Source organism: Myiozetetes cayanensis, unplaced genomic scaffold, assembly GCF_022539395.1.
Source record: "Myiozetetes cayanensis isolate MyiCay16 unplaced genomic scaffold, myiCay2020 scf1, whole genome shotgun sequence".
NCBI lineage: Eukaryota > Metazoa > Chordata > Aves > Passeriformes > Tyrannidae > Myiozetetes > Myiozetetes cayanensis.
The window spans coordinates 134,973,543-134,996,221 of NW_026086604.1; the positions used below are offsets into that span (position 1 = coordinate 134,973,543).

General features: G+C 38.6%; 1 protein-coding gene across 1 annotated transcript; it reads left to right on the plus strand.

Moving 5' to 3' along the window:
* Positions 1–2,301: 2,301 nt before the first annotated feature.
* On the plus strand, positions 2,302–20,492 carry YME1L1 (YME1 like 1 ATPase). The gene is made up of 19 exons (XM_050314827.1): positions 2,302–2,472; positions 4,225–4,356; positions 5,166–5,331; positions 6,297–6,395; positions 7,453–7,562; positions 8,562–8,712; positions 8,804–8,911; positions 9,718–9,800; positions 10,625–10,715; positions 11,813–11,965; positions 13,283–13,415; positions 13,898–13,960; positions 14,416–14,528; positions 14,875–15,030; positions 15,813–15,964; positions 16,598–16,724; positions 16,824–16,897; positions 17,519–17,605; positions 18,714–20,492. Exons 1-19 carry the CDS (start codon positions 2,443–2,445, stop codon positions 18,855–18,857), a joined length of 2,172 nt encoding a protein of 723 aa, XP_050170784.1. The 5' UTR covers positions 2,302–2,442; the 3' UTR covers positions 18,858–20,492.
* Positions 20,493–22,679: the final 2,187 nt, after the last annotated feature.

Sequence of the window (22,679 nt, forward strand, 5' to 3'; positions counted from 1 at the left end):
ATGGCACAACCAGGAGGGCTTGTGTGTCAGAGAACTCGGCCCATCCTGTCCTTACTGTCTCCTGGTGTTCTCGGGGTTGGTGGTGGCAAACTGCTCTCTGGGCAGGTCTTTTGTGATCAGAAGTTAGATTAGTGTGTTCTGTTGCTTCCCTCTAGTTCCTGATTACTTCAGCTGCTATTTATCTTGGGCAAGGTTGCTCCATGTTTTGTGTCCTTATTTTGGATATCTCCGTGGCTACATTCTGCCTCCCTGTTATGACAGCAGGGGCAGGGATGGCATTTACATTGTGCTCTGACCTTGCTGCTTTCCCCCTGTTCCCACAGCACAGGCCTTCTGACAAAATATTTGTGATAGCGCTTTATTTTATCACAGCACAGGCTGCCTGTTTTGTTTACACAGCACAGCCTTAGGTGTTTACCAGTTTTACTGCACTCAGTTGTGTTCTTGGTCCCTTTTTTAACCCTTGCTCTCCTGCCTTTATACTGCTTTCACATATACATTGCTGTTCATGTTTCATTCACACTGATCTTAATTGTTTTGTTGCAGTCCGTGCAGCAGCAAAGAGCTATTGCTGCAGAGGTCAGTGCAGAACTGGGGGTCTGTATTAGTAAACACAGTAGATTAGTCAACAGGCCCTTGTTTTGCTCTGACACATCACTTATACTGTGATACTGCACAAGGAGGCCATGTACTTGTGAAGGAGAGCTGCTATCCCACAGATTCCAGCAATACAAGCAATTTAATGAGCAGATGTAGAAAATGTTTTCAATTAGCTTTCTGTAATGGTATTAAATACAGTCTATCGTGGCCTGTGTCATTTAACGTTAGTTTAGCTGTATCTCACTGCCCCTGATGGCAGCAGAGAAGCCCAGGTGAGAGCAGGAGGGATTTCTCCTTGTGCTGGTATCCTGTGCCAATAGCAGGTGATGCCAGCTGTGAAACTGCATCAGGCAGCTCATATTCTGGCACAGCCTGAGCTCCTCCGAAAGAGGGCCTACGCCTTCTCTCCTTTCCCCTCAAGGCACCACCGAGTCGTTGCACAGCTACGTGGCAAACTGCTTCATGGGGTGGATCCAGGTAAATGTTCATCAACGCTTAGGTTTTTTTGCTGTTGCCGGGTGAGGTTTCTGCCAAATCAGCAAGCTGAGCCACATGATTGGGATCAGGAGAGTGGTAGTGGAAAACAGAGGAGATGTACAGGAAGGCAGGGGGAAGCAGCGCTGTGGCTGTGCTCATCTAGATCAGTGTAACCTGGTGTGGGATAGCACTTTCAGTGAGGAACAGTGATCAGGTGAAAGAAAGGAAACGGTTGTAAACCCCCAAAATAATTGGACAGAACATGGAAAAAAAATGCACAAGAAAGGAAAAATATCAAAGACCAAATTCTGCCTCATGTAGATCCATCTTAACTGAATGCAAGTAACAGTATGGGGGTACTGATTCTGTCACCGAAAAAATGGGAAATAAACTCTAAACTAGTTTGCTGGGTTAGAAAGTCAACATTACTTTAATCAGTGCTGAAGGTACATGGGGATACCTCCACAAAACATGTACATCGTTATCAAAACTTTTTACATTTTAGCAAAGGAATTAGTGTTCATCACTTACAAGTTACATAGTTCTCGTATTAATTAGTATTTTATCTTATACTGATTAATGATTCTCTCACTTCTCATGCTTATTAGTCCCCATGCTCAGTTTCTTTTGGGTCTGGAGGGGCGATTACTTGGGTCAGTGGTCTGTGGGTCAGTGGTCAGGGATGCCCTTACCAGAATTACCTTTTACCCACTTGGAGCTGAATTTCAGCACAATTACCGAGTTAGTTTTATTAGTTTCTTCCTTATCTTAGGAGTCCCGCCAGATGTCCTGGTTGCCCATAACTTCCGCGTTCTTTCATTATCAGTGGTACATCCCTCTTCCCAAGCCACGCTAATTTCCTCCCCCAGGTCTGAGCGCATCAAAGCATGCCAAGCCCTAATTTTCTTCCAAGACACGGGCACAGAGCTTGCTTGTTAGCCGCTATCCGTTTCACGGATTAAATCTCCCTTATGGTTGATTAAGCCCTAATATTTCCCCCCACCGCTGCACAGGCTCCCTTTTTAAAGAAACACAACTTGCTCGGTAACCATACATAATTTAACGTGTAAAATTCTTCTACGGGCGCGGCACGCTCTTACCCCCCTTGCCCCCAGAGTGTTTTTGGCGCTGGAGGGGCTCCCGCCGAGCGCAGCCCGCGAGGGGCCCGTTCCAAGCGGCGGCCCGGAAGCTGTTCCCGCGCGCCGCTTCCGGGGGGGCGGGCCGGTCAGCGCGGCCGCGGGCGGACATTTCCCGCAGCGGGGCCGCTCCTGCTCCCGGCGGCTCCCGCGCCTCGGCTCGCTCGGCTCCGCTCCGCTCGGCTGGGCGGCGGGGGAGGCGCCGCTGCCCGGCGTGCCCGGCGGGACGATGTTCTCCTTCTCGACCGTGCAGCCGCAGGTGAGGGGCTGGCGGGGCGGCCCCGGCCCGGTGCGGGGCCCGCGCTCCGGCGGGCGGCGCTCGGAAGGCCCGGGGGCTGCGGGGCTCGGCTGGAGGAGCCGCGCTCCGAGGAATTTTGTGCGGGCAGAGGAGCGGGTGGGGGTCTGGGATCCCTCACCTGGGAAAAAGTAAATGGAGAGAGAGAGAGAGAGGTACAGTAAAAGCTTGTGAAGAGTAAAAGCCTTCTGAAATGACGAAACAACCGGAGATGGCGCTTTTTAGTGTCTGTACTAGAAACGAAGGCTGGTGGTGTGTGTTATTACAGCTCAAATTAAATGGTGCTGATAATTGTCATGAGTTGTTGCGAAAACCGAAAAGAAACGACGTAGAGCGTTAGTGGAGAAAAACCCCGTTAATAATTTGTTATATAGAACAGTCTGAATGCAGTCGCGAAGGCATCTGTTATTAGACAGTGAGTTTGATGGCACTGGTGGGTTTTGTGGACTTTGATCTGAACCAGTGGCTTTACTTTTATGTTTTGTGTTAGAGGGATTAGTATGTGATGGTTTTATTCCACATTTATTTTATTTGATTGTTGTTTTCAGTTGTGGAGAATGTGTTAATAGCCTTTGTTAGTGTAGTGAAGTGGAAGAATTTGTACGTTTCTAAGACTATGTAATTAATTTCACCATAGTGGGAAACGCAGGAGGGAAGTTAGTGGTCGGGGTGTTGGCTCTGATCTCTGGACACTTTATGGTTTAATTATAACTTTGGACAATTACTTATGAGGCAGTTTTCATGTCTCACAGCACCGTCTCTCTAGTCAACACAGAGATGAAAGTTCTTGCAGAAGGACATTCACAGACATACCTGATTAAACTTCGGTCAGGTATCATTCCAGCAGCCACAGCTGCACCTCAGCTCATTTCAGTGATAGGTACTGAGACTTTGGAAGTGTTGAAATTATTTGTACCGTATATTCACAAGAGATGTGATCATGTGCTAGAGGAGGAGCCCTGATAAGTGATGCACTTGGGCTTCTGTACTGATTCATGAGGTGGAGTCAGCTGAGAGCTGCTGAACTGCAGATTTGACTGTCTGTGTGTATTAGGTGTGTTGTTAAAGTGAGCTCCCAAGAAAGAAAACATAAAGGCAGTTTTTGGAAATAGCTCTTATAATGCAGGAAAAGTACAGATATTTCAATTTATGAAAGCATTACTTTATAGATAAAAATAGGTGCTGTTTGGAAAACAATACAGGAATCAATAGTACTTAAGAAAAGTGTTCTCTGAATTAGTAAAACGTTTATTAAGCCTCATGATTTAAGGGTGTTCAAAAGCAGCCACTGAGCTTTCTGTTCAAGTTGTTTCAAGGGGAACCAGCTGGATGGGGGTCTCTTGTTTTTTTTGTAACTACACATTGAAGGCAGTCTTTGCATGTCCTAAGTGTTGATGAAATGTATCTGCTAGTGTATTTGCAAACCTAGTGGCTTTATTTAAACTAAACCTGTGTTTGGAAACCAGGAAATACAACCCATTTTGTTTTTTCTTTCCTCTTCCTGGCTTTGTGAGCTTCTAATCTGTCATGTGCATTTAAACTTTCTTTTTTTCCCCTTTAACTAGAGATATCAGCTAACACTGTGGTGTTGAAGCTGAAGTCCTCAGTTAAAAGGCAGTGTACAAGGTCCACAATTAGAAGTCAGGGTTTGGAATAGAAATATGATTAAATAGTTTAAACAAGGTTAAATCATTATCTGATTTTTTTTTCCCCAAGGCTACTGTTCCTCTGAGTCACCTTATCAATGCCTTTCATTCACCAAAAAGCTCCACTACTACTGCCAGCAAAGCATCCATACAGCCTGTCCAGAGGGACACCTCCCCGGAGCACGATCCTCAGAAGACCGAGGTACTAAAAAGCTTTAGAAAAAGTGATTTTTACTTTTACCTAAATTAAATCTGAATAATAACCGTTTAAGTGAATTTAATACTCAACTGGTTTATAAAATAATGTGACTAAAACTAAAGAGAATGTTTATTATGTAGAATGTAACTTTTTGACAGAACAGCAGTCAGTCAGTTCTTCATCAGTAAGGATTCTACAAAAATTGCAGTATTTCACTAAGAAACAAAGCTGGTACTTGTCTCAGTAATTTACAAATGATGAAGGAATTTGTTTTCACTTTCAGCTTCAGTTTTTCTCTGTCAACGTAACAAGAACTTTTAATAAACCCCATGTTGTCTTTTCACTCTAAGTTCTAACAAGGTTTTTCATTATTGCTTGTAAGAAAATGGACTGTAATTTAAGATACCTTGAAGGTTTGAGAGATTAAATAGCATATTTGCATAGTTTTTTATTTTTCAATTAAAATGTCTTTTATTATTATTAGGTATTCCTTGTTCTTGACATTGAAAATTGAAACACAGGAAGTGCAAAGTAGTATCAGATCTTGCCACTTCTCTTTCAACTCATTTATTTCAACAAGTTTTATAACTAAGGAAATTTTTGGAGGAAAAACGCTGAGTGTCTCACTAACTGCAGAACTTTGGAAGTCAGCATGGATTGTACTGTTTATTGCTCTGTTGTGATTCCATTTTTGTTTCTTTATTTTTTTACTTTGTCTGTATGTGAATCTGTATTTGCTTTTGATGCTACTGAGAGTTTTTTTCCCTAATGTAATCTTATGTGAATTTTAAACACTAATTTCTATTTTTCAGTCTTTAGTTAAAAATTTAAGAGACCTGGGATTGTCTGATTTGAAACCTAACCAGTTCAAAGAGTTGGTGAACAGGTTACTTCCTGGCTACTGTGCAGAAAACAAAATCTCTTCACAGTGGCACACGTCGTACGTCTCTGCTCAGTCCTTCTTTGAAAATAAGCATGGTATGTTTGAATGAAATGCTTATTAGAATTGGTGGGAGTTAAATTATTAAAGTGAAAACAGATATTCTTTAGTTTAATCTCTTTTGCTGTAGATAATTCATTGTTTAAAAGCATATTTATTAAAATAATAGTAATGTATTTTTAGTTTTATATAGATTTTCTTTAGAGTGGTGTTTTTGAAACTTGGGAATTTCAGAAAAATTCAGCTCGGTTTTTGGAACTGTTTTTTAAGATTTCAAATTGTCTACTGTTGAATTTGTCTGAAGTCAGCTGGTAGTACAAGTGCATGCCTTTTAATGATGAACCTGAGCTGTGAGTTTTTCCACCAGTTTGTTTCACCAAGACGTTAGATTTTGCTAATCTGCTAATTCAACAGGGTCACAAACATCTCCAGTTTACATTGATGATCTCTTTTTCGCTTGAAGCAACGTCGTGCAAAGACATTAATTAGAAAGGAATTCAGGGTGTGAACTATTAACAGTCCATACAGAGTATTTTGTGTCTGAAATAAACCAAGAATGGTTCCTTACAGTTAAAGATTTTTTATTGGAATTAGTCTAAAATGCAGGAAGTAAGGGCCATTGTAGAGTGCTAACACCTGCTGAAGAATGTATTAGAAAAAGAAGCTTAGAGCTGACATTTGAGATACTGCCTATATAGTATAGCAATAGAGAGAAAGAGTGTGAAGAATAATACCCTAGGGCAGCTATTAGAGAAAAAGTATTAAATTGCATTGTGATATGAGATATAAACAAAAAATAGCCCAGAGACAATTGCCTGAAAGTGAACAAAATAGTTGCATGTGCTTCAAAGCTTTGATAGATGTTCTGGTAGTTTGTTTGATTAAAGATGCCTGAAGGACTGTAGTATTTAAGAAAGGAAAAAAACCCCAAACTATGCAAGAAGTAATACTGAGTTACCATTTAAAATAGGGTGTATTTACACTTTGCTGTATCTTTTTACAGGTTTCGTGGATGTTTTCAGTGTTTTACGCTCATCTTGTTTGTACAGACAACATCCCAATCCCCTCCAAAATTTCTGTTCAGATGTTCGGTGTTGGCCAGGTATAAAGCAATAAACTACATTGTTTTTAATCTCTATAGTACTTTTCTAGTCTGGGAAAGGGTTTTTACATTTGTTGTAGAGGCATCACTCAGGAAATACCAGTAAGCTCCAGGAGGAATTTTATGTGATATTAACACTTCAGGTCATGAAGTTATTTTTGCATTTGAGTAGTATGTTTCCAGAATCAAGTTAGTAAACATTGTGTTACCATAGAATCTTGTTTCAAGATGTCAGTATTTGTGGATTGTATTCTTAAAGATCATAGATGAACTGACTATTTTTGAATCAATAATATGTTGAATCCAGTACTCATCCAGTTAAGCTTTCTGAGGGCTTTGGTGGTTGGTTTAAAGTACTCCAGAGCTGCCTGATCAAGTGTTGAAGTGAACCTTTTTTGAGCAGGGGTCAAAGATCAGCTGCAGAAGTTCTTTTTATCTGGTTCTGTTCTAGTATAACAAAATGCTTAGTGAAAACTATATAATCGACTGGCATTGGTGTTTATTTTAAGTGAAAGAAATATTCTTGGCTTTTTTCCATCACAAGGTTTCTGATGTGATAGGGGATGACATACAGTGCTATAAGATCGCTGTGATTAAATGATTTCATTTCCTTTGGCAGTTTCTAAGGTAACAGCACACTTAAGCCCTTCCAGATCTCCTCAGGGCGCCTTATCAGCTGAGCTTGTAGATAAGGCTTTATTCTCATCCTTCTGGATTTGCTTCCGAATGCTCCATGTTTGTTAGCCTGCCTGGATTTAATTCAGCTGCATGCCTCCTGTTCCCTGAGTTGGGCAATCTATAATTCACAACATGAGCTCCTGATTATTTTAACATAAAATTTTATGTGAAACATTAAGCAGGTTGTATGCAAGTTCAGATTACAAATATGGTGTGTGATTACCTGACTATCCATTTACAGTACAGTGGATATGTTGGGAAGATTATATTCTGTATTCTTTCATATAAGAGTTTCTGACATTTTTTAGACTTTTTTTTTTTTTTAAATGGTGGGAGTAATGAGTAGGTTTTAACTTTCATTTATTCTTACTACTTGAAGTTTACATACAGTCACGGAACTTTAAGACTTTGAGATCAAGAGCAAGACGTCTGCAGTCAACATCTGAACAATTCACAGAACCAAAGAGTTCACTTTCTTCACTTTTGAAGGTAAATACGAGTAACATTATGAAGTTGTTTGGGGCTTATTCAGACCACCTCTTTTTCTTGAATGAACCTTCATAATTTACCAGGGGTATTTTCTTTCATTAGTATGAAAGAATTTCTTAATTCTGAAACTTGAGCTAATGGAAACAGATGTTATTTTCTTATTAATTCACATATTTGCCTCCTATATCACCAGTACAAAAATGATTTGAATATTTAGGTAAATAGTTTCAGAGTATATATATGGTTTTAAACTCTAGAAATAAAACCTTTTGTATTCTGTTTCTGTGGCTTTGTTAAAAATAGCTTTGAGATAAATTAATTATTTCTTTGAACAGAAGTACAGCTAGTTTAATATTCCAGAATGTTTTCAAGTCAACAGATAATGAAACCAAGTTTACCTAGGTACTCTTTGCTTCTAATTGGTGGTATGGAAGTTGGGCTAATTAAGGCCTTTGATCTTATTGGGTGTGTAAATTATCTTTGACCTCTTCCCTTCTTTTTGGCATATGTGGCTTATTTCATCGGTGGATTAGGTATGCTGTGGATGAAGATAAACCAGAGCTAGCTCCATGCAGTGCTGCTTGTAAATTTGATAGGGCACATGAGATATGTTTGTTTAAGCTCCATTAAAACTAAACTTACAAAGAAACCTTGCAATTGGAAATAAAGCAAAAAGCTTAAGCTAATAACTTCCACTAAGTCCAGTGAACAAAGCTGGTTGTGTACAGATCTGCCTTAGGCTGTTTTCTGTTTGGAACTGGGATCTGAGAGAGCTCTGAAACTGATTTGCTCAGCAAAAATGAGGGTGCCCCTGCTCAAACCGTGGGGATTCCACACTCGAGCTACTGCTCTGTATCATCTAACTAACCCTATAGCATCTGAATTATATGGTTTTGTGATTTACATTTTTCCCCATCCCCCATGCTAACTAGGTGGTAAGTTAACTGTGTGTCAAAGCTTAGTGTATACTAACAGTGAGTGCTTTGGAAAATATTTCAGGGCTTTATCCTGAGAAAGCGACGAATTGATGTTGAAAACTTAGATGCGCTAATGAAAACAAAAAACATCCCAGAGGCACACCAGGATGCTTTTAAAACTGGTTTTGCAGAAGGCTTTTTGAAAGCCCAGGTATTCCTACAAAAAACACTTGGTAAGTTGTTTTAGTTCATGTATCTTGTCTTTGCAATCAACAAGTAGTTTATTTCAGCCCAGGTTAAATATGTTTTTGTTTTCTTTTACAGATTCCTTAAGAAGATCACGTTTGCTTTCTTTCTTTCTCTTCGTTCTTTGTTTTTATCTTGCTATATATTCGTCATTTTTACCTGGGAAAGGTTCCTTTTCCGATGCTGGTTAGTTAACTTTTTTCCCACACTGTTGCACTTGTGTTGTTTCTTCCAGCAGGTTTAGCATAAATGAAATATATTTCGACATTATGATTGTATTAGGATAATGTTTCAGTGTACTAATGAAAGACTTATTTACTGCTTCTGGCTACAGCCTTTGAGATGACAGTGTGACAAAGCGTTTATGAAGACAAAATAAGTTTTGTGTTAGTATAATTACTTTTTTTTTTTTTTTGTGAAGCAGTTAGATGGAACCAGAGAAGTCAGAGTGTTCACCAATTATGTATTTGTCTTTCAATTTAGATGATGTGTTACCTAGATCAGCTATAAGAAAAATGGTTTGATTTTTGAATTTGCAATCACAGCCTAGTTTATAGCGACTAGGAACGTGCATTGTCAAATTGTCATCTCAAGAAGTCCATTGGAAACAGTGGAGAGATCAAAAGTCTGAGTTAATGTGACTGGAGATACTCAACTTGATGCTAAATTATCACCTGGGTCTCAAGATTAAGTCAGAGTATATGCAGAAACACTGAGGGGGAAGCTCTGGCTGTGTACATGCTTCTGATTGCAGTTTTCTGTACTAAACGTGACTAAAAAGCACATCACTGAATTAATTGCAAAGATTTTAAAGACTTTTTAAAAAATTAATCTTATTCTTGCCGGACACTTGTAAATGGACACGTGCCCTTTTAAAAGGGCAGGTGTCAAACTGGTGTCTTGGTGTCTTACGAGTTCAAGTGCAAAATTCAGTCTTGGAATAAAATGACTCTGTGTAAATTTGTTGTTTGTCATCTGCTGTTTGCTCTTAGTACGCTTTCGAACATCAAGTATCTTTGATGCAGCAGTTGATCCAATCCAGTTGAAAAATGTCACCTTCGAACATGTAAAAGGGGTAAGATTAAAAGTAAAATGTCTGCAAGATCTTGTTTAACTAATTATTGTGAGTCTGAAGAATGTCTTGCTCTGTTCAAGAAATTTCTTTGTATGAACTGAAGCTTTGTATATGTTGGCCACTTCATGATAAAGGAAGGCTTTAACCACTCTTGTTCTACTTTATATTTTTGTGGCATTTAATAGCTTATAAAAGGTGCACTCTCTACTTGTTGAATGACATTTTTAAAGGCTAGAATAGCAAAAGGCAGACCATAAATATCCGTGTTAATCTATTATTTGCAGAAGTTGATTTGTACAAGAAGATAAGGCCATTTGATCATTTCTCCCTTCGTGCCATCTCTTTCTGATATTGGGATAGGAGATACAGAGAATCCCAGAAAAAAGTGGGCATGTCACTGCTTATGGGATAGCTTTATTTTTTCTATTTAATTGTTCTTTGGCTGTTAGTGGCAAAATGAGGACCTCCCCCTGTCCTTCCCCTTGGACAAACAGATAGAATTAATGTCTTTTTAATTAATTAGACTAATATCTTGAGGTAGAATTTTGATTTTGTATTTATTTTGTTGGTCAGATCTGGTCTTGAACTGTTGGGTTTTTCCTTCATTTTTACTAAGTTTAATGTGTACTTATTCCTATGAGCAGTTCTAGGATAGGTTGAATTAAATGCATGGACAATTGGTATCCACACAAATATTTTTTATTGTCTTCTGTTTGTATTTTTGATCAATATGCAATTAGGGACTTAATCTCTACTCAACTGTGGAAATCATGCAGTATTTTGTAAATGCTTATTTATATTTGTGTCATGTTTTTAATGTGTAGGTTGAAGAAGCTAAACAGGAATTGCAAGAAGTTGTGGAATTTCTGAAAAACCCACATAAGTTTACTGTATTAGGAGGTAAACTTCCAAAAGGTAAGAACCGCTGCTCAGCAGAAGTGAAAGACCTATGTAGCCATGGCTATATAGCTTGTTCTATACTGAGTGACTTATTTACAGCCTAGTTTCTTACTGGTTTTTTCATGTATTATGCAAATGAAAATTTTGGAGTTAGACAAAATTTACTGTGCCTTCTTTATTTATTAAATTAATAAACGTAGTTCTTTGCCCTGTAAAGCAAGGGGAGGGGTTATGTAACTGAACTCTTAAAAAGCCTTTATTTCTTCCTTACGGCTTTCAGCACCTTTAGTGCTTGCTAACTGCTTTAGACAGCTCAGAAACAAATGTTTTCTTTTAAAAGGATGATTAAGATTGACCATAGTGGAAGTCCCAAGTGAATCTGAAATACGTCAACCTGATAAGTCTGTTTCTTGTTAGTGCTCTACACTGTTTAAAGACAATTACTTGAAATGATTTAATTAAAAAAAAAAGTTCCACAGAAACAGCCAGGAAAATGTCAGTTTGAAGAAAACACTTAGAGAGTCAGCTGCTAAACATCATAATTTTGTAGAATACTGTAGGTTTCTGTTTCTATTTGATAGTGTTACAAGTCTTTGTGTTTAAATGTGCATCAGAATGCATGTAGGTTTGTTACAGGAATCCCCTTCAGGCTGCAAGTAATGAGCAGGATCTGAAATGGGATGTTAACAGCTTTTTGAAGCCAAGTGTAAATAGTTCCAATGTACGAAAGAAACTGGAGTCCCTGGTGGTCTAGTGGTAAAGGCGCGGCGCTATCACTGCTGAGACCCGGGTTCGATTCCCGGTCAGGGCCACTCCCGGGCAGGTGGGGCTCGTTAGCCCTTAAAGGCAACCCACCTACGTCCTGAGGACCTCGCTGCCACCGTCCAAGCTCGCTTGGCCCCGGCAGATGAACCTTAGGATTAAAGGGTGGGCTCAGTTCCGCGCACACTGTGTCTCACCTAAAAAATCCAATGCGCAGGCTGGAAGGTGTAAAGACCTTCCCCAGATCTTCGCTCGCGAAGACTGGCCGTTATTTATTACGAAAGAAACTACCCATATAATAAGACTGGATTTGGTGGGTTTGTTGTTTGGGTTTTTTGTTTGTCTTTTAGGTATTCTGTTAGTTGGACCACCTGGTACTGGTAAAACGCTTCTCGCACGGGCTGTAGCTGGTGAAGCCGATGTTCCGTTTTATTACGCGTCTGGATCAGAGTTTGATGAGATGTTTGTTGGTGTAGGAGCGAGTCGCATCCGAAGCCTGTTCAGTAAGTTAAATATTTGTGGTTTTGAAATCTTTTCATGTGGGAGATTAAGTATTCAGTGGTGTTTATGTGGTTGGATTAGATGCAGTTCTGGTTACTGGAAAGTAAAAGTGTACGAGGCTAATAAATAAAACTTTACTTCTGTAAGTAAATGTTAGAATTCTGTGAGCATCATTTAACTGGAGAATTTTCCCAGTCATCAGATGAAATTATAGCAAAGATGATAACTGATGTTACAACAGTCCAAGAAAGAAAAAGTAATTTAATTAGAAATGTGAAGTCCTATAAATTAAATGAAATATTTGAAATGATAAACTTAGTCATACATAAATTGTTGTAAATTTTGAATTGTAAATTTTTAAGATGAAAAATAGTGTTAACCTTCTTAATTCTCTCATATTTTTATTTATCTGAATTAGAGCTTTATGGTATCACAGTATAGCAATAAGCTGATATTTCCCTTTTCACACCCATCAACAGGCTCAAAATAAAGGACATTATAATGAAACTTTCAAAATTAATGGTTAGATTTATAACTTTCACAAAAGAGGCTATTTTAAGTATGCCACTATGATTGGAGAGAGGGATATCCAGCTTCTCTCTTAAATGGAAAATTGGTAGTGTCAAATATGTACAATGTACAAAGTAGTTTGCATTTGTAGAAGAAACGTGATTCCTACATGTGGAAGGGATGCAAAATGTAATATGTGTAGTACCTTAAAAATGCATTTCCTTTTGTTGACTTTAGAAGTTTAGAAGACTGACTGGTACATTGATATAATTTTTACAGATATGTCTGGCTGGGTGAATGAGTTGCATCTTGGCATGCATGTACCAACCAGTGGTTTTTAAGTTTATGGCTGCATTTTTATTTTGTGTGTTTCATACTTGTAAACTTGAGTATGAGCCCTTCACTGTTAAATAACAAGCAAGTTCTATTAAAATAAGTTAGCATTGAGAACCGTCACATATCATACTGGTTTTATTTAATAGGCAAATGTTCTCTACCCAAGCCTATGAAAGAAACTGTGGTAGGGAGTTCATACAAAATACAACAATTTCTTAATGTATTTTACTGGTGATTTCCTGTAACATGATAAGAATAACTGATGAAGAGATGAAGAACCTTGCTTCTCTTTGTGTCTCTCCATTTCAAAAATACATTTTTTTTTAAGCTAAAATCAAGACACTTCTGATGATGTCGCATAGAACACTTTATAACCCAAGAGTAATAGAAATAGTAGAATCTTAAATTACATATGATATGCTGTTTGTTCCTTTGTGTGGTTCAACGCCCTTCTGCTGTTTTCGTTTTGTCAGGGGAAGCAAAAGCAAATGCACCTTGTGTTATATTTATTGATGAATTGGACTCTGTTGGTGGGAAGAGAATTGAATCCCCAATGCACCCCTATTCAAGGCAGACCATTAATCAACTTCTTGCTGAAATGGATGGGTAAGTATATGGATTCTGAGGGCACAGAAGGTGCTTGACTGACTGGTATTTTGGATTTTGGATGAACTTTTTCTCCTTGACAGCTTTGAAGTTTTATGTAAGTTTTTGTAACGATTTTAAGGATATAAATTTAATATGCTTTTATGACTACTTTCTAGTACTGCCAGTAGTTGCATTAACGGCCCTGTTGTAAAGAATATAGAAGCTTCTGAGTTGTAGTTGCACAGTAGCTGCAATTATTTTAAATGATTTCTCCTTTTTTTTAGCCTGGTTACATATCTAAAGGAAGAAGTTCAAGTCAGATCAGAGCATGTTTTTAAACAGTTGCTGGGTTCAGTGTGGTCATTCTTGGATCATATGTTGTGGTGTGAAAACATGTTTTTGACTGGCCAGTGAAGTCACTGAAACTAGTAACAGAAGTATGGACAAAATTGTAAATTTTGTGTCCAAAAAAAAAAATTCTCACCCTTTTATCCACACAGATTTAAACCGAATGAAGGTGTTGTTATTATTGGTGCAACAAACTTCCCTGAAGCATTAGATAAGTGAGTATAATACATTGATCATTTTTACAGAGCAAATATTAAAAGGCAAAAACCCCACCTGCAACAACAACAAAGTTGCTTTTGATAATCTTCAGGTATTAGAGTGTTATGGCTCAGGTTTTTCCCTTTTAAAAAGGATGTGTATGACCAGTTTTTGGTATTTAATATGTTGCAGAGTTAATGGAGAAATAAGCATTTAAAGTTTGACCAGCTGCATACCTTGTTCATAATGCAAAATTTTCAAATGCTAAAAGCCCTTTAAAGCATGTTGTCAATAAACATCTTCCATCGGTCTTTTTATAAGGAAATAAGAAAAAGATATTCTTTGCATCTATGCAAGAGACATAATCTTTGTAGGTGTTTTTAGAAATAGCAATGAATTTTTTTTCCTTGGTATGTTAGTAAGTTTACTGCAGCATTTTTCAGCCAATGTACTAAATTGCTGTTTCCTTTAGTGCTCTAATACGTCCTGGTCGCTTTGATATGCAAGTTACTGTTCCCAAGCCTGATGTGAGAGGTCGTACGGAAATTCTGAAGTGGTACCTTAATAAAATCAAGTATGATCCATGTAAGTAAATACTGCAGTATCTTTTTATGTAACAGTTTTTATACTGGATCAGCCCCCTCATGTGTTCGCCCTTTATTACATTGGCAGTTATGGCTTTACCTTGTGTCTTTAATAAAGAATACAAAAATTGTCTAATACATAGTGTTGTAACGATTTTCTGAGGCAGTGTTTCTTCCTAGTCCCCAGGAGTTCATAGTGTCTTGACAATTAGACTTCATTTCTTCTAAAACTGAAAATTTTTTGTTTAATGCATTTTTTTTAATGGAACATGATTCTTGCTTACAATTTTGGGAGCGGTATGGACTCTTAATGACAAATTTGTTTGGGTTTTTTTTTTCCCCCACAGCTGTTGATCCAGAAATTATTGCACGAGGCACAGTAGGATTTTCAGGAGCAGAACTTGAAAATCTTGTAAATCAAGCTGCCCTGAAGGCAGCTGTTGATGGAAAAGATATGGTAACCATGAAGGAACTAGAATTCTCCAAGGACAAAATTCTGATGGGTAGGATTTTATGCAAAAGACATTCGTGCGTATTACACTACACAGAGGCTTCTTGTGTGATTAAGACTTTTACAGGGAAAGAGACATTTTTATGCTGTTGTTTGGTTGTTTTGGGGGTTTTTTTTGCACTGGGTTGTTTTGGTGTGGGTTTTTTTTGTTTTGTTTTGTTATGTTTGTGGTGGTATGGTTTTGGCAGGGTTTTTTTCTTTCCTTTTTTTTTTTTTTTAAACAAATAAGTCTCCTATTAGTTATTTCTGAATAGAAGCTTTTGAGACCTGAGAGCAGTATGTAAAACTCTTAAAAACTTGATACTATTTTTAAAATCAAAAATGCATCTTGTACTTCAACTCAGAGGGAGACACAGGCTTAATTTCTTATCTTTCCCCTACTTACTCATAAAGGAAAGGAGCAAATAAATGACCAGAAACCTGGAACTTCTGTTTAACTAACTCGTCATGTGATAGCACAAAACTTAAACATCTGAGACATAAAACACTAAAAATCTGATCTGTTCTTGCTTGAGAAAAGACATGGAATTTTCTCAGTTGCTTAGACTGCATCTTAAATCTATTCCTTTAAAAGTAGCTTGTCTGTAGAGTATATTGAGGTCCATTTTTAGACATTAAAATCTGACTCGTAAATATTTTACTGTTAATGAGTGTTAGTTCCCTTTGTTTGCACGCTGTTCCTCAGCTGCTTTGTACTCTGTTTGAGTATATGCAATGTGTGGATTGTGGAGATAAGCTGTACAAAAAAGTTAATTTCATTTTCCTCTGTTCAAGGACCTGAACGTAGAAGCGTAGAAATTGATGAGAAAAACAAAACCATCACTGCTTACCATGAGTCTGGGCATGCCATCATTGCGTATTATACTAAGGATGCAATGCCCATCAACAAGGCCACCATCATGACACGAGGAACAACACTGGGACATGTGAGTGTTTCTCTATCTAATTCTACTGGTGTATTTTTAAAATTTTATTTATTTTATTGGTATTTCTTTAGTTTTATTTTTATGTTGGCTTGGTGGTGTTAAGGAATTTACCAATGATGCTGTATGTTGTGTTTTATGTTAATGCATATTGTAGTCTGTTATGAGCAATCTCTTGGAAAACCCACTGGTCATCTTTTCTGTGTGATAGAAAGCTTTCTTCCTTCATTTCAAAATAAATGGGCATACACTTGTATAACAATTCAAATGTACAAGGGAAGAAATGTACGTTTGATTCTGCTGCAGTTAAAATAGCACCCAACAGCAAAACTTTGTCTGAAGGACTGCTCATTGTAGGGAATAAGGAGAACAGATTGTTCTGTTTTTTCTGGTGGTAGGTATAAGTTGCTCAATTTGATGTGGTGCTCATGGTCTGTTGGAAGCTATTTCAGTGGTTAAACTAAGAACCTCCGAGCAAACCTGATGAGTACACAGACACGGAGGAGGCCCAGAGCATTTAAAGTGTTGCATAAAAGCCTTTGCATCTGCTTTGGATATAAGCAAGAATATTTTCGAGATTGCTTCAGTATTTCTTCAGGTTTTTTTGTTACCTGACCGCAGTTCTGTATCTTACAGGTGTCTTTGCTCCCAGAAAATGACAGATGGAGTGAAACCAGATCCCAGTTGCTTGCACAGATGGATGTCTGTATGGGAGGAAGAGTAGCAGAAGAGCTCATATTTGGAACTGATCACATCACGACAGGTCAGCTGATCGGTAGTTAAAAAGGTTTTGGATCAAGGCTGTAGATTGGCATGTTTAACTTGGTTTCAGTAATGTGACTTAAATCTGTTTGCTCTCTAGGTGCTTCCAGTGATTTTGACAATGCTACTAAAATTGCAAAACTGATGGTGACGAGATTTGGAATGAGTGAGAAGGTAGTGTTATGAATCCTTTAATATTTATATGGAACAAAGCAAGGTCTGTTCTGTAATTAAAGCCTATGTGGGTGTCAGTGATCACTGAAACTAACATAAGTATTTTGACAAAAAAAGTAAGCCTTTTGACCTGGCCTGCAGTAGAAAGCTCAACTGGAAAACCTGTGTATTTGACAGTTTAATAATTACCTTGCAGGCTTTTCACTTCAAAATGGCCTTGAAAGTTACTAATGACTTCAGAAAATAGTTGTAAAGCCAAACATTTTGGAATTGAGGGTAATCTTGGGTTTGGGAGGGTGAGGAGGGTAACAACATTGAATTTTCTTTAGATGCTTCTTTAGTCATGTTTATTACCCATCAAGTTTAGCAATTTTGGTTTGGTTTTTCTGTAAGAAAACACTTAATCAGGATCTGTACTGTGACCTGTTGAAGTAGAATTCTGCAGTGACTACACAGTTGATGACTAGGCTTCTTGTTTTGCTTCTGCTGAAAGGACTTCAGCAAGCATTTGAGTCTTGATTTTATTTGTTTGCATGTAGAAGCAATAGGTGATAAATCTTGTCCAATGTTTTATGTGTATTGCAACAGTGGCAAGATAAAGATGTTTTTGTTGTTGTTTAGCTTGGTGTTATGACCTACACTGATACGGGGAAAGTCAGCCCTGAAACCCAGTCTGCAATCGAACAGGAAGTAAGGACGCTTCTACGGGTAAGCCTCTCCCCCTCCACTGATATATTTATTTTGAGATGTGTTGAATGTCTGCTTTCTTGATTGTTCGTTCTTACAATGTATACTGGTGAAAAGACACAGGTGGATGAAAGTATTCCCAAGTATTTAATGTAGCTGCAACTTTGAATCTGTGCATATCAAAACTTGGTGATTGCCATGCACAAGTAGTGTGAATCAAGTTGGTGGTGTCCTGTTCTTTAGTACACTCTTTAACACTTCCTCTTATCAGCATTTGTATTTTGCCTATTCAATTAGTAGGTGAAAAAGTAGGTCTGTAAATTGTTTTAGAACAGATGTGAATGTTTTATGTTACTCTCATCTTCCATAACTGTAATTTTGTATAGAATCACAGGAATGGCCATAGCAGATCAAAGAGTTGCCTTCAGTATCCTGTTCCTCACAGGGAACAGTGTCAGATGCTTAGAGAAATCTGTAACGTCTGATAATCACTGAACTTCACAATCACTGTTGTGGTAATCTGAAATAGTTTGGTACAGGCAGGAAAATTACTTATAACATTTAAGTGTTTAAACTTCTGCTGTAGTTGTTTTTGAACTGATTGGATCATGTGAGAACTACCAATGCAGGACTACAGGTTGAAGCTGGTAATGCTGGCAGAGTGCATCTACTGCAGCAGCTGGTAACTTCCAGGAGCTGGTAGCTTTCAGCTTTTTAAAAATGCATAATACTTGGAGTTTTAATAGCCTTTGAGGAATAATCTGTAAATGCTGTAGTTCTACTCATAATGCAAAACTAAATATACCTGTTATAAAAATCAGGAAGTTTTCAAATCTAGAAATCTTTTCTAAGTCATATATAAAAATACTAAGATTTGTCTCAGGATTTTATTTTTAGTCCTACTTATGCAAAATATAGGTGGCATAAAGTGTTTGGTTGTTTTTCGTTAATTATGCCAGCTAAGTTTTAAATCTCTGTGAGTCAGGAGCTGTGCTAGCTATGATATATAAGGCACAACTTTAATGTTTGTTTCAAGCTGTATTTCCTGGAAACATTTTTTAAAGTGCAATCTTGCTGTTGTTTTTGTTCTAAAATCTTAAACTCTCCTTCTACGTGTTTTTAATACTAGGACTCATATGAGCGAGCAAAGAACATCCTGAAGACTCATGCAAAAGAACACAAGAATTTAGCAGAAGCTTTATTGAAATATGAGACTTTGGATGCCAAAGAAATCCAAATTGTTCTGGAGGGGAAAAAACTAGAAGTAAGATGATAACTTCTGGGATATGTAACTGATAATTTGAAGAATGTACATCTAGCAATGCAGTAGTCTTATGCAGCATAGCCTTTTTTTCTCTTCCTGATGTGTGTATGGCATTAGTGTCACTTAATATTAGTCTGTCTCTTGTGAGCTTCTGTTAACTCATCTATTTGTTGTGTCTCGTCAGAAAAAGACACAAAATAAAGCTAGTTTCTCATCCTCTGTTCCCGATACTCTTCGCACAAGAAGTTATTCAGAAGGCTAAATCTCAGGGTTGAATTTAGCGTTTTGGTTCAATCAGATGTGTTGAAGCTGAGAAGAAAGGTGTGCAGATACACTGGTGTGTCTCGGCACAGCATCCCGGGCCATGCTGCTACGTGTGCGTTTGAAGTGATGCAGTGTGGAATGTGTTCTGGAGAGTGGCAGAGATGTACAACAGTAGTGTGTGGTGTAACCAATGCTCATACTCTGTTTGAGGCTAGAGACCACTATTAAAGACTTCTTACTTAGAAATGTAACAAGACATCTCTACGAATGAAGTAGCTGCATTGTGGGAGCACCACGTTAGACAGAAACATCAGTGGTCGTGCTTCAGTACTCTTGGGGTTAAAATACACACGTGTATGGCTGGGAGAGAAATTTTAATGCAAAACCAACAGGCTAAATGTGTCTAAGCCTCTTTGGACCATGTTTGGGGCAGAACCATGGCAGGGATAAGAGAAGTACCTGTGATCTCTGATGTGCTGCTGACAAGATTCTTAAAATTTTATTACTGCAGTAAATGGATGACAGTGCTTTGATGACAGTGCTTTTACACTGTTGAAGATTCTACACAATTAGTTTCTACTAATACTATGTATGGGTGTTTGATAATCCAACAGATAATTTCTTCAAAGAGGGCAATGTTGCTTACTAAAGAGTAGTTCAGAAAATGTTTGAAGCACGTGCTGTTTCAAATAACATTCCCAGTTCTGTTCTACAGTAGAAGTAGAGAAATAAAACCTTTTCTTTCAACCCTTACAGAAACCTCTGGAAATTCTAAGAAAATAAGGAAAAGATTTCAAAAACAAAAGCAGTTTCCAATCAAGTTGAAGTGATTGCTAGCAATTATATGCCAGTATTCTTTAGATCTCATGGAACTGGTTTTTATGAATAACACATCTTGATCATAATCTTTCTGCACAATCAGTTGTAGCCTTGTGGAACTATATGCTTGTGTTGCAAAGAGGGCTTGTTTTAGCATATTAATGTTGAACGTTACCATACTTGGACATGAAAATAGTTGGGCTGGTGCCAATAAATGTGAGTGGAAACTGGTAGCTACACCTAAAACTAGAAGTAACAGTATTTTAGAATTTTCTGAGTGTAATGCTTGATTATAACCTAGTTTTTTAGTAGAAGCACATGCATTTTTTTCTCCTTTCACAACCAGAGTAATTTTCTTTTTGCCTGTTTTTGTCAGCTTACTATAGTGACATCCCACCCTGCGTGGGAGAACTTCCAAATGTTATAAAACAGTATACAAAATGTCTAGGCTGACTACTTAAGAGTTGTACATGTATTTTAGAAATATGCCAACAGAAACAGAAATATACTGCATATTTGGCATCTGGTTTTGGAGTAATAAAGGTTAATTTTAATTATGCAGATTGGTTTTCTTTTTATTCATTGTAAATTGCTATAAAATGTAATACCAAGTTCCCTACTATGTAAATTGAGGTGTATATAACATTTAAAGTTGTAAATAAATTTGAGAATTATGGCAAAATTGCACTCTCTCTAATGAGATTTCTAGGGAATGTTCTCCCTAGAAATTCAGACCTTTTTGCTGCTTCTGTAGTGGGACTTGAAAGGGAACTTTTCCAGCTAAATAATGTGAATCTGCATTTAGAAACAAAAGCAAAAATTTTGTTTGAAGTCACTAAAATCTATATTGAGTGATCTTGTTTGAGAGTTAAGTCCTTTAAGTCCAACTTATTTTTCTCATTCAAAAGCTTCTTGCTATATGCATAGAAGTTGAAAAGTGGTATCTCATTAGGTCATGAAAGATTTTTACAAGATTAGCCATGAAGTGTAAAAGGGATCTTTGCTTTCTGGCCAACTTAACAGCACAGGTATTAATGTAGAGTTTGTTGTCATTCTTGGTTGGTTGTGTGCATGTGACATCTGTGGAATTTCAAAGAAACTTACCTGTTTAGGCATTGGGTTTCACCTCTGTTGTTCTTGGGTATATCTAGGAGCTGGAATTTCTCCTCACATAATCATGGGGCAGAGGTAGGAAACCACTGGATTGGGTTTGTGTGGCAGGGTTTTTGTACGGAGGATGCTACATGGGTGGCATCTGTGAGAAGATGCCAGAAGCATCCCCAAGAGGGACCCACGACTGGCCAAGGCTGAGCCCATTAGCCATGGTCGTAATGCCTTTGGGATAACACACTTAAGAAGAGGAAGAAGGTCCTGTGCAAGAGCAATTGCAGCCAGAAGAGAGAGGAGTGGGAATACGAGAGAAACAACTCTGCAGCCAATAAGGGCCGTGAAGGAGGGGGAGGAGAAGCTCCAGGCACTGAAGCAGAGATTCCCCTGTAGCCGGTAGTGAACACCATGGTGAGGCAGCTCTCTCACTGTGGCTCATGGAGCTCCACAAGGCAGCAGAGACCCACCTGGAGCCTGTGGAGGGCCCCACACCAGAGCAGATGGATGCCCAAAGGAGGCTGTGCACTGGAGCAGGCTCCTGGCAGGACCTGTGGACCACTGGAGAGTAGCCCCCTGGAGCAGGTTTGCTTGCAGGATTTGTGAACCACGATGGAGCACTTTGTGAAGACCTGCTGCCTGTAGGAAGGATCCATGTTGGAGAATTTTGTGGAGGATTGCCTCCCATGGGAGGGACCCCATGCTGGAGCAGAAGAAAGAGTGTGAGACCACCCCTCCCCGAGGAAGGAAGAGTGGCAGAGATGTGTGATAAACTGACTGCACCGATTTCCTGTCCCGGTCCCTCCCCTTGCTGCTGTAGGGGGAAGGTAAAGAAAAGTGGCAGTGAAGTTGAAACCAGGAAAAAAGCAGGGGAGGGGGAAGGGAAAGTTTTTAAGATTGGGTTCTATTTCTGATTTGATTGGCAATAAACTAATTTCCCCAAGTCAAGTCTGTTTTGTCCATGACAGTAACTGGTGATCTCTTCCTGCACTTACCTCAACCCTTGAGTCTTTCTGATGTCTTCTCCCCTCTGCCTAGCTGAGGAGGGGACTGATAGAGCAGCACTGGGGCATTCCTGGTGTCCAGCCAGGGTCAACCCACCACAACCACAAAGGCAGCTTCCAGGCGTCAGTCAGAGGGTGGGAATAACCTCAGTTCCCTTTAAGTCCACAGCCTCCTGCTGTTAAAAATGGGGCAGAGCTAGGTGCTCAGATGGACTGTTGGCTTTTTAAATACCTGTAAAACTGGTCACAAACATGGTGGCACATAAAATAAGAAATTCACACTTGGCCGTGATTCTGGATTTTCTCCATTTCCAAGGCTGACGTGCCAGAATTTTGCCATCAAGCTCAATACAAAGAAAATGCAAATTTCCAGATAAAGATGTGGCCCGCTCTTTCTGGCTGCTTCCTACTCAGTGATGACCTGAATCAGCTAAAATGTCAGAATTTTCTAAATCTCTATTCCTTAAACTGAAATTAAAGCAATCAAACCATTGGTAGCTTGATCTGCTTGGAAACCTCTGCTAGAAGCAAGGAGAGCTATTTCTAAAGCATGTTCTAAAACACGGTCAAACAACAGGGTTTGAGTTAAGAGATGAGAGTACTAACTTTAAATACGTCACTCTCTCTGCTTTCCTCAGAG

Coding starts and splice junctions, on each gene's coding strand:
- YME1L1 (XM_050314827.1), top strand. CDS start 2,443: ATGTTCTCCTTCTCGACCGTGCAGCCGCAG. Junction 5,332..6,296: donor CTTCTTTGAAAATAAGCATG/GTATGTTTGAAT, acceptor ATCTTTTTACAG/GTTTCGTGGATGTTTTCAGT. Junction 11,966..13,282: donor TCGCATCCGAAGCCTGTTCA/GTAAGTTAAATA, acceptor TCGTTTTGTCAG/GGGAAGCAAAAGCAAATGCA.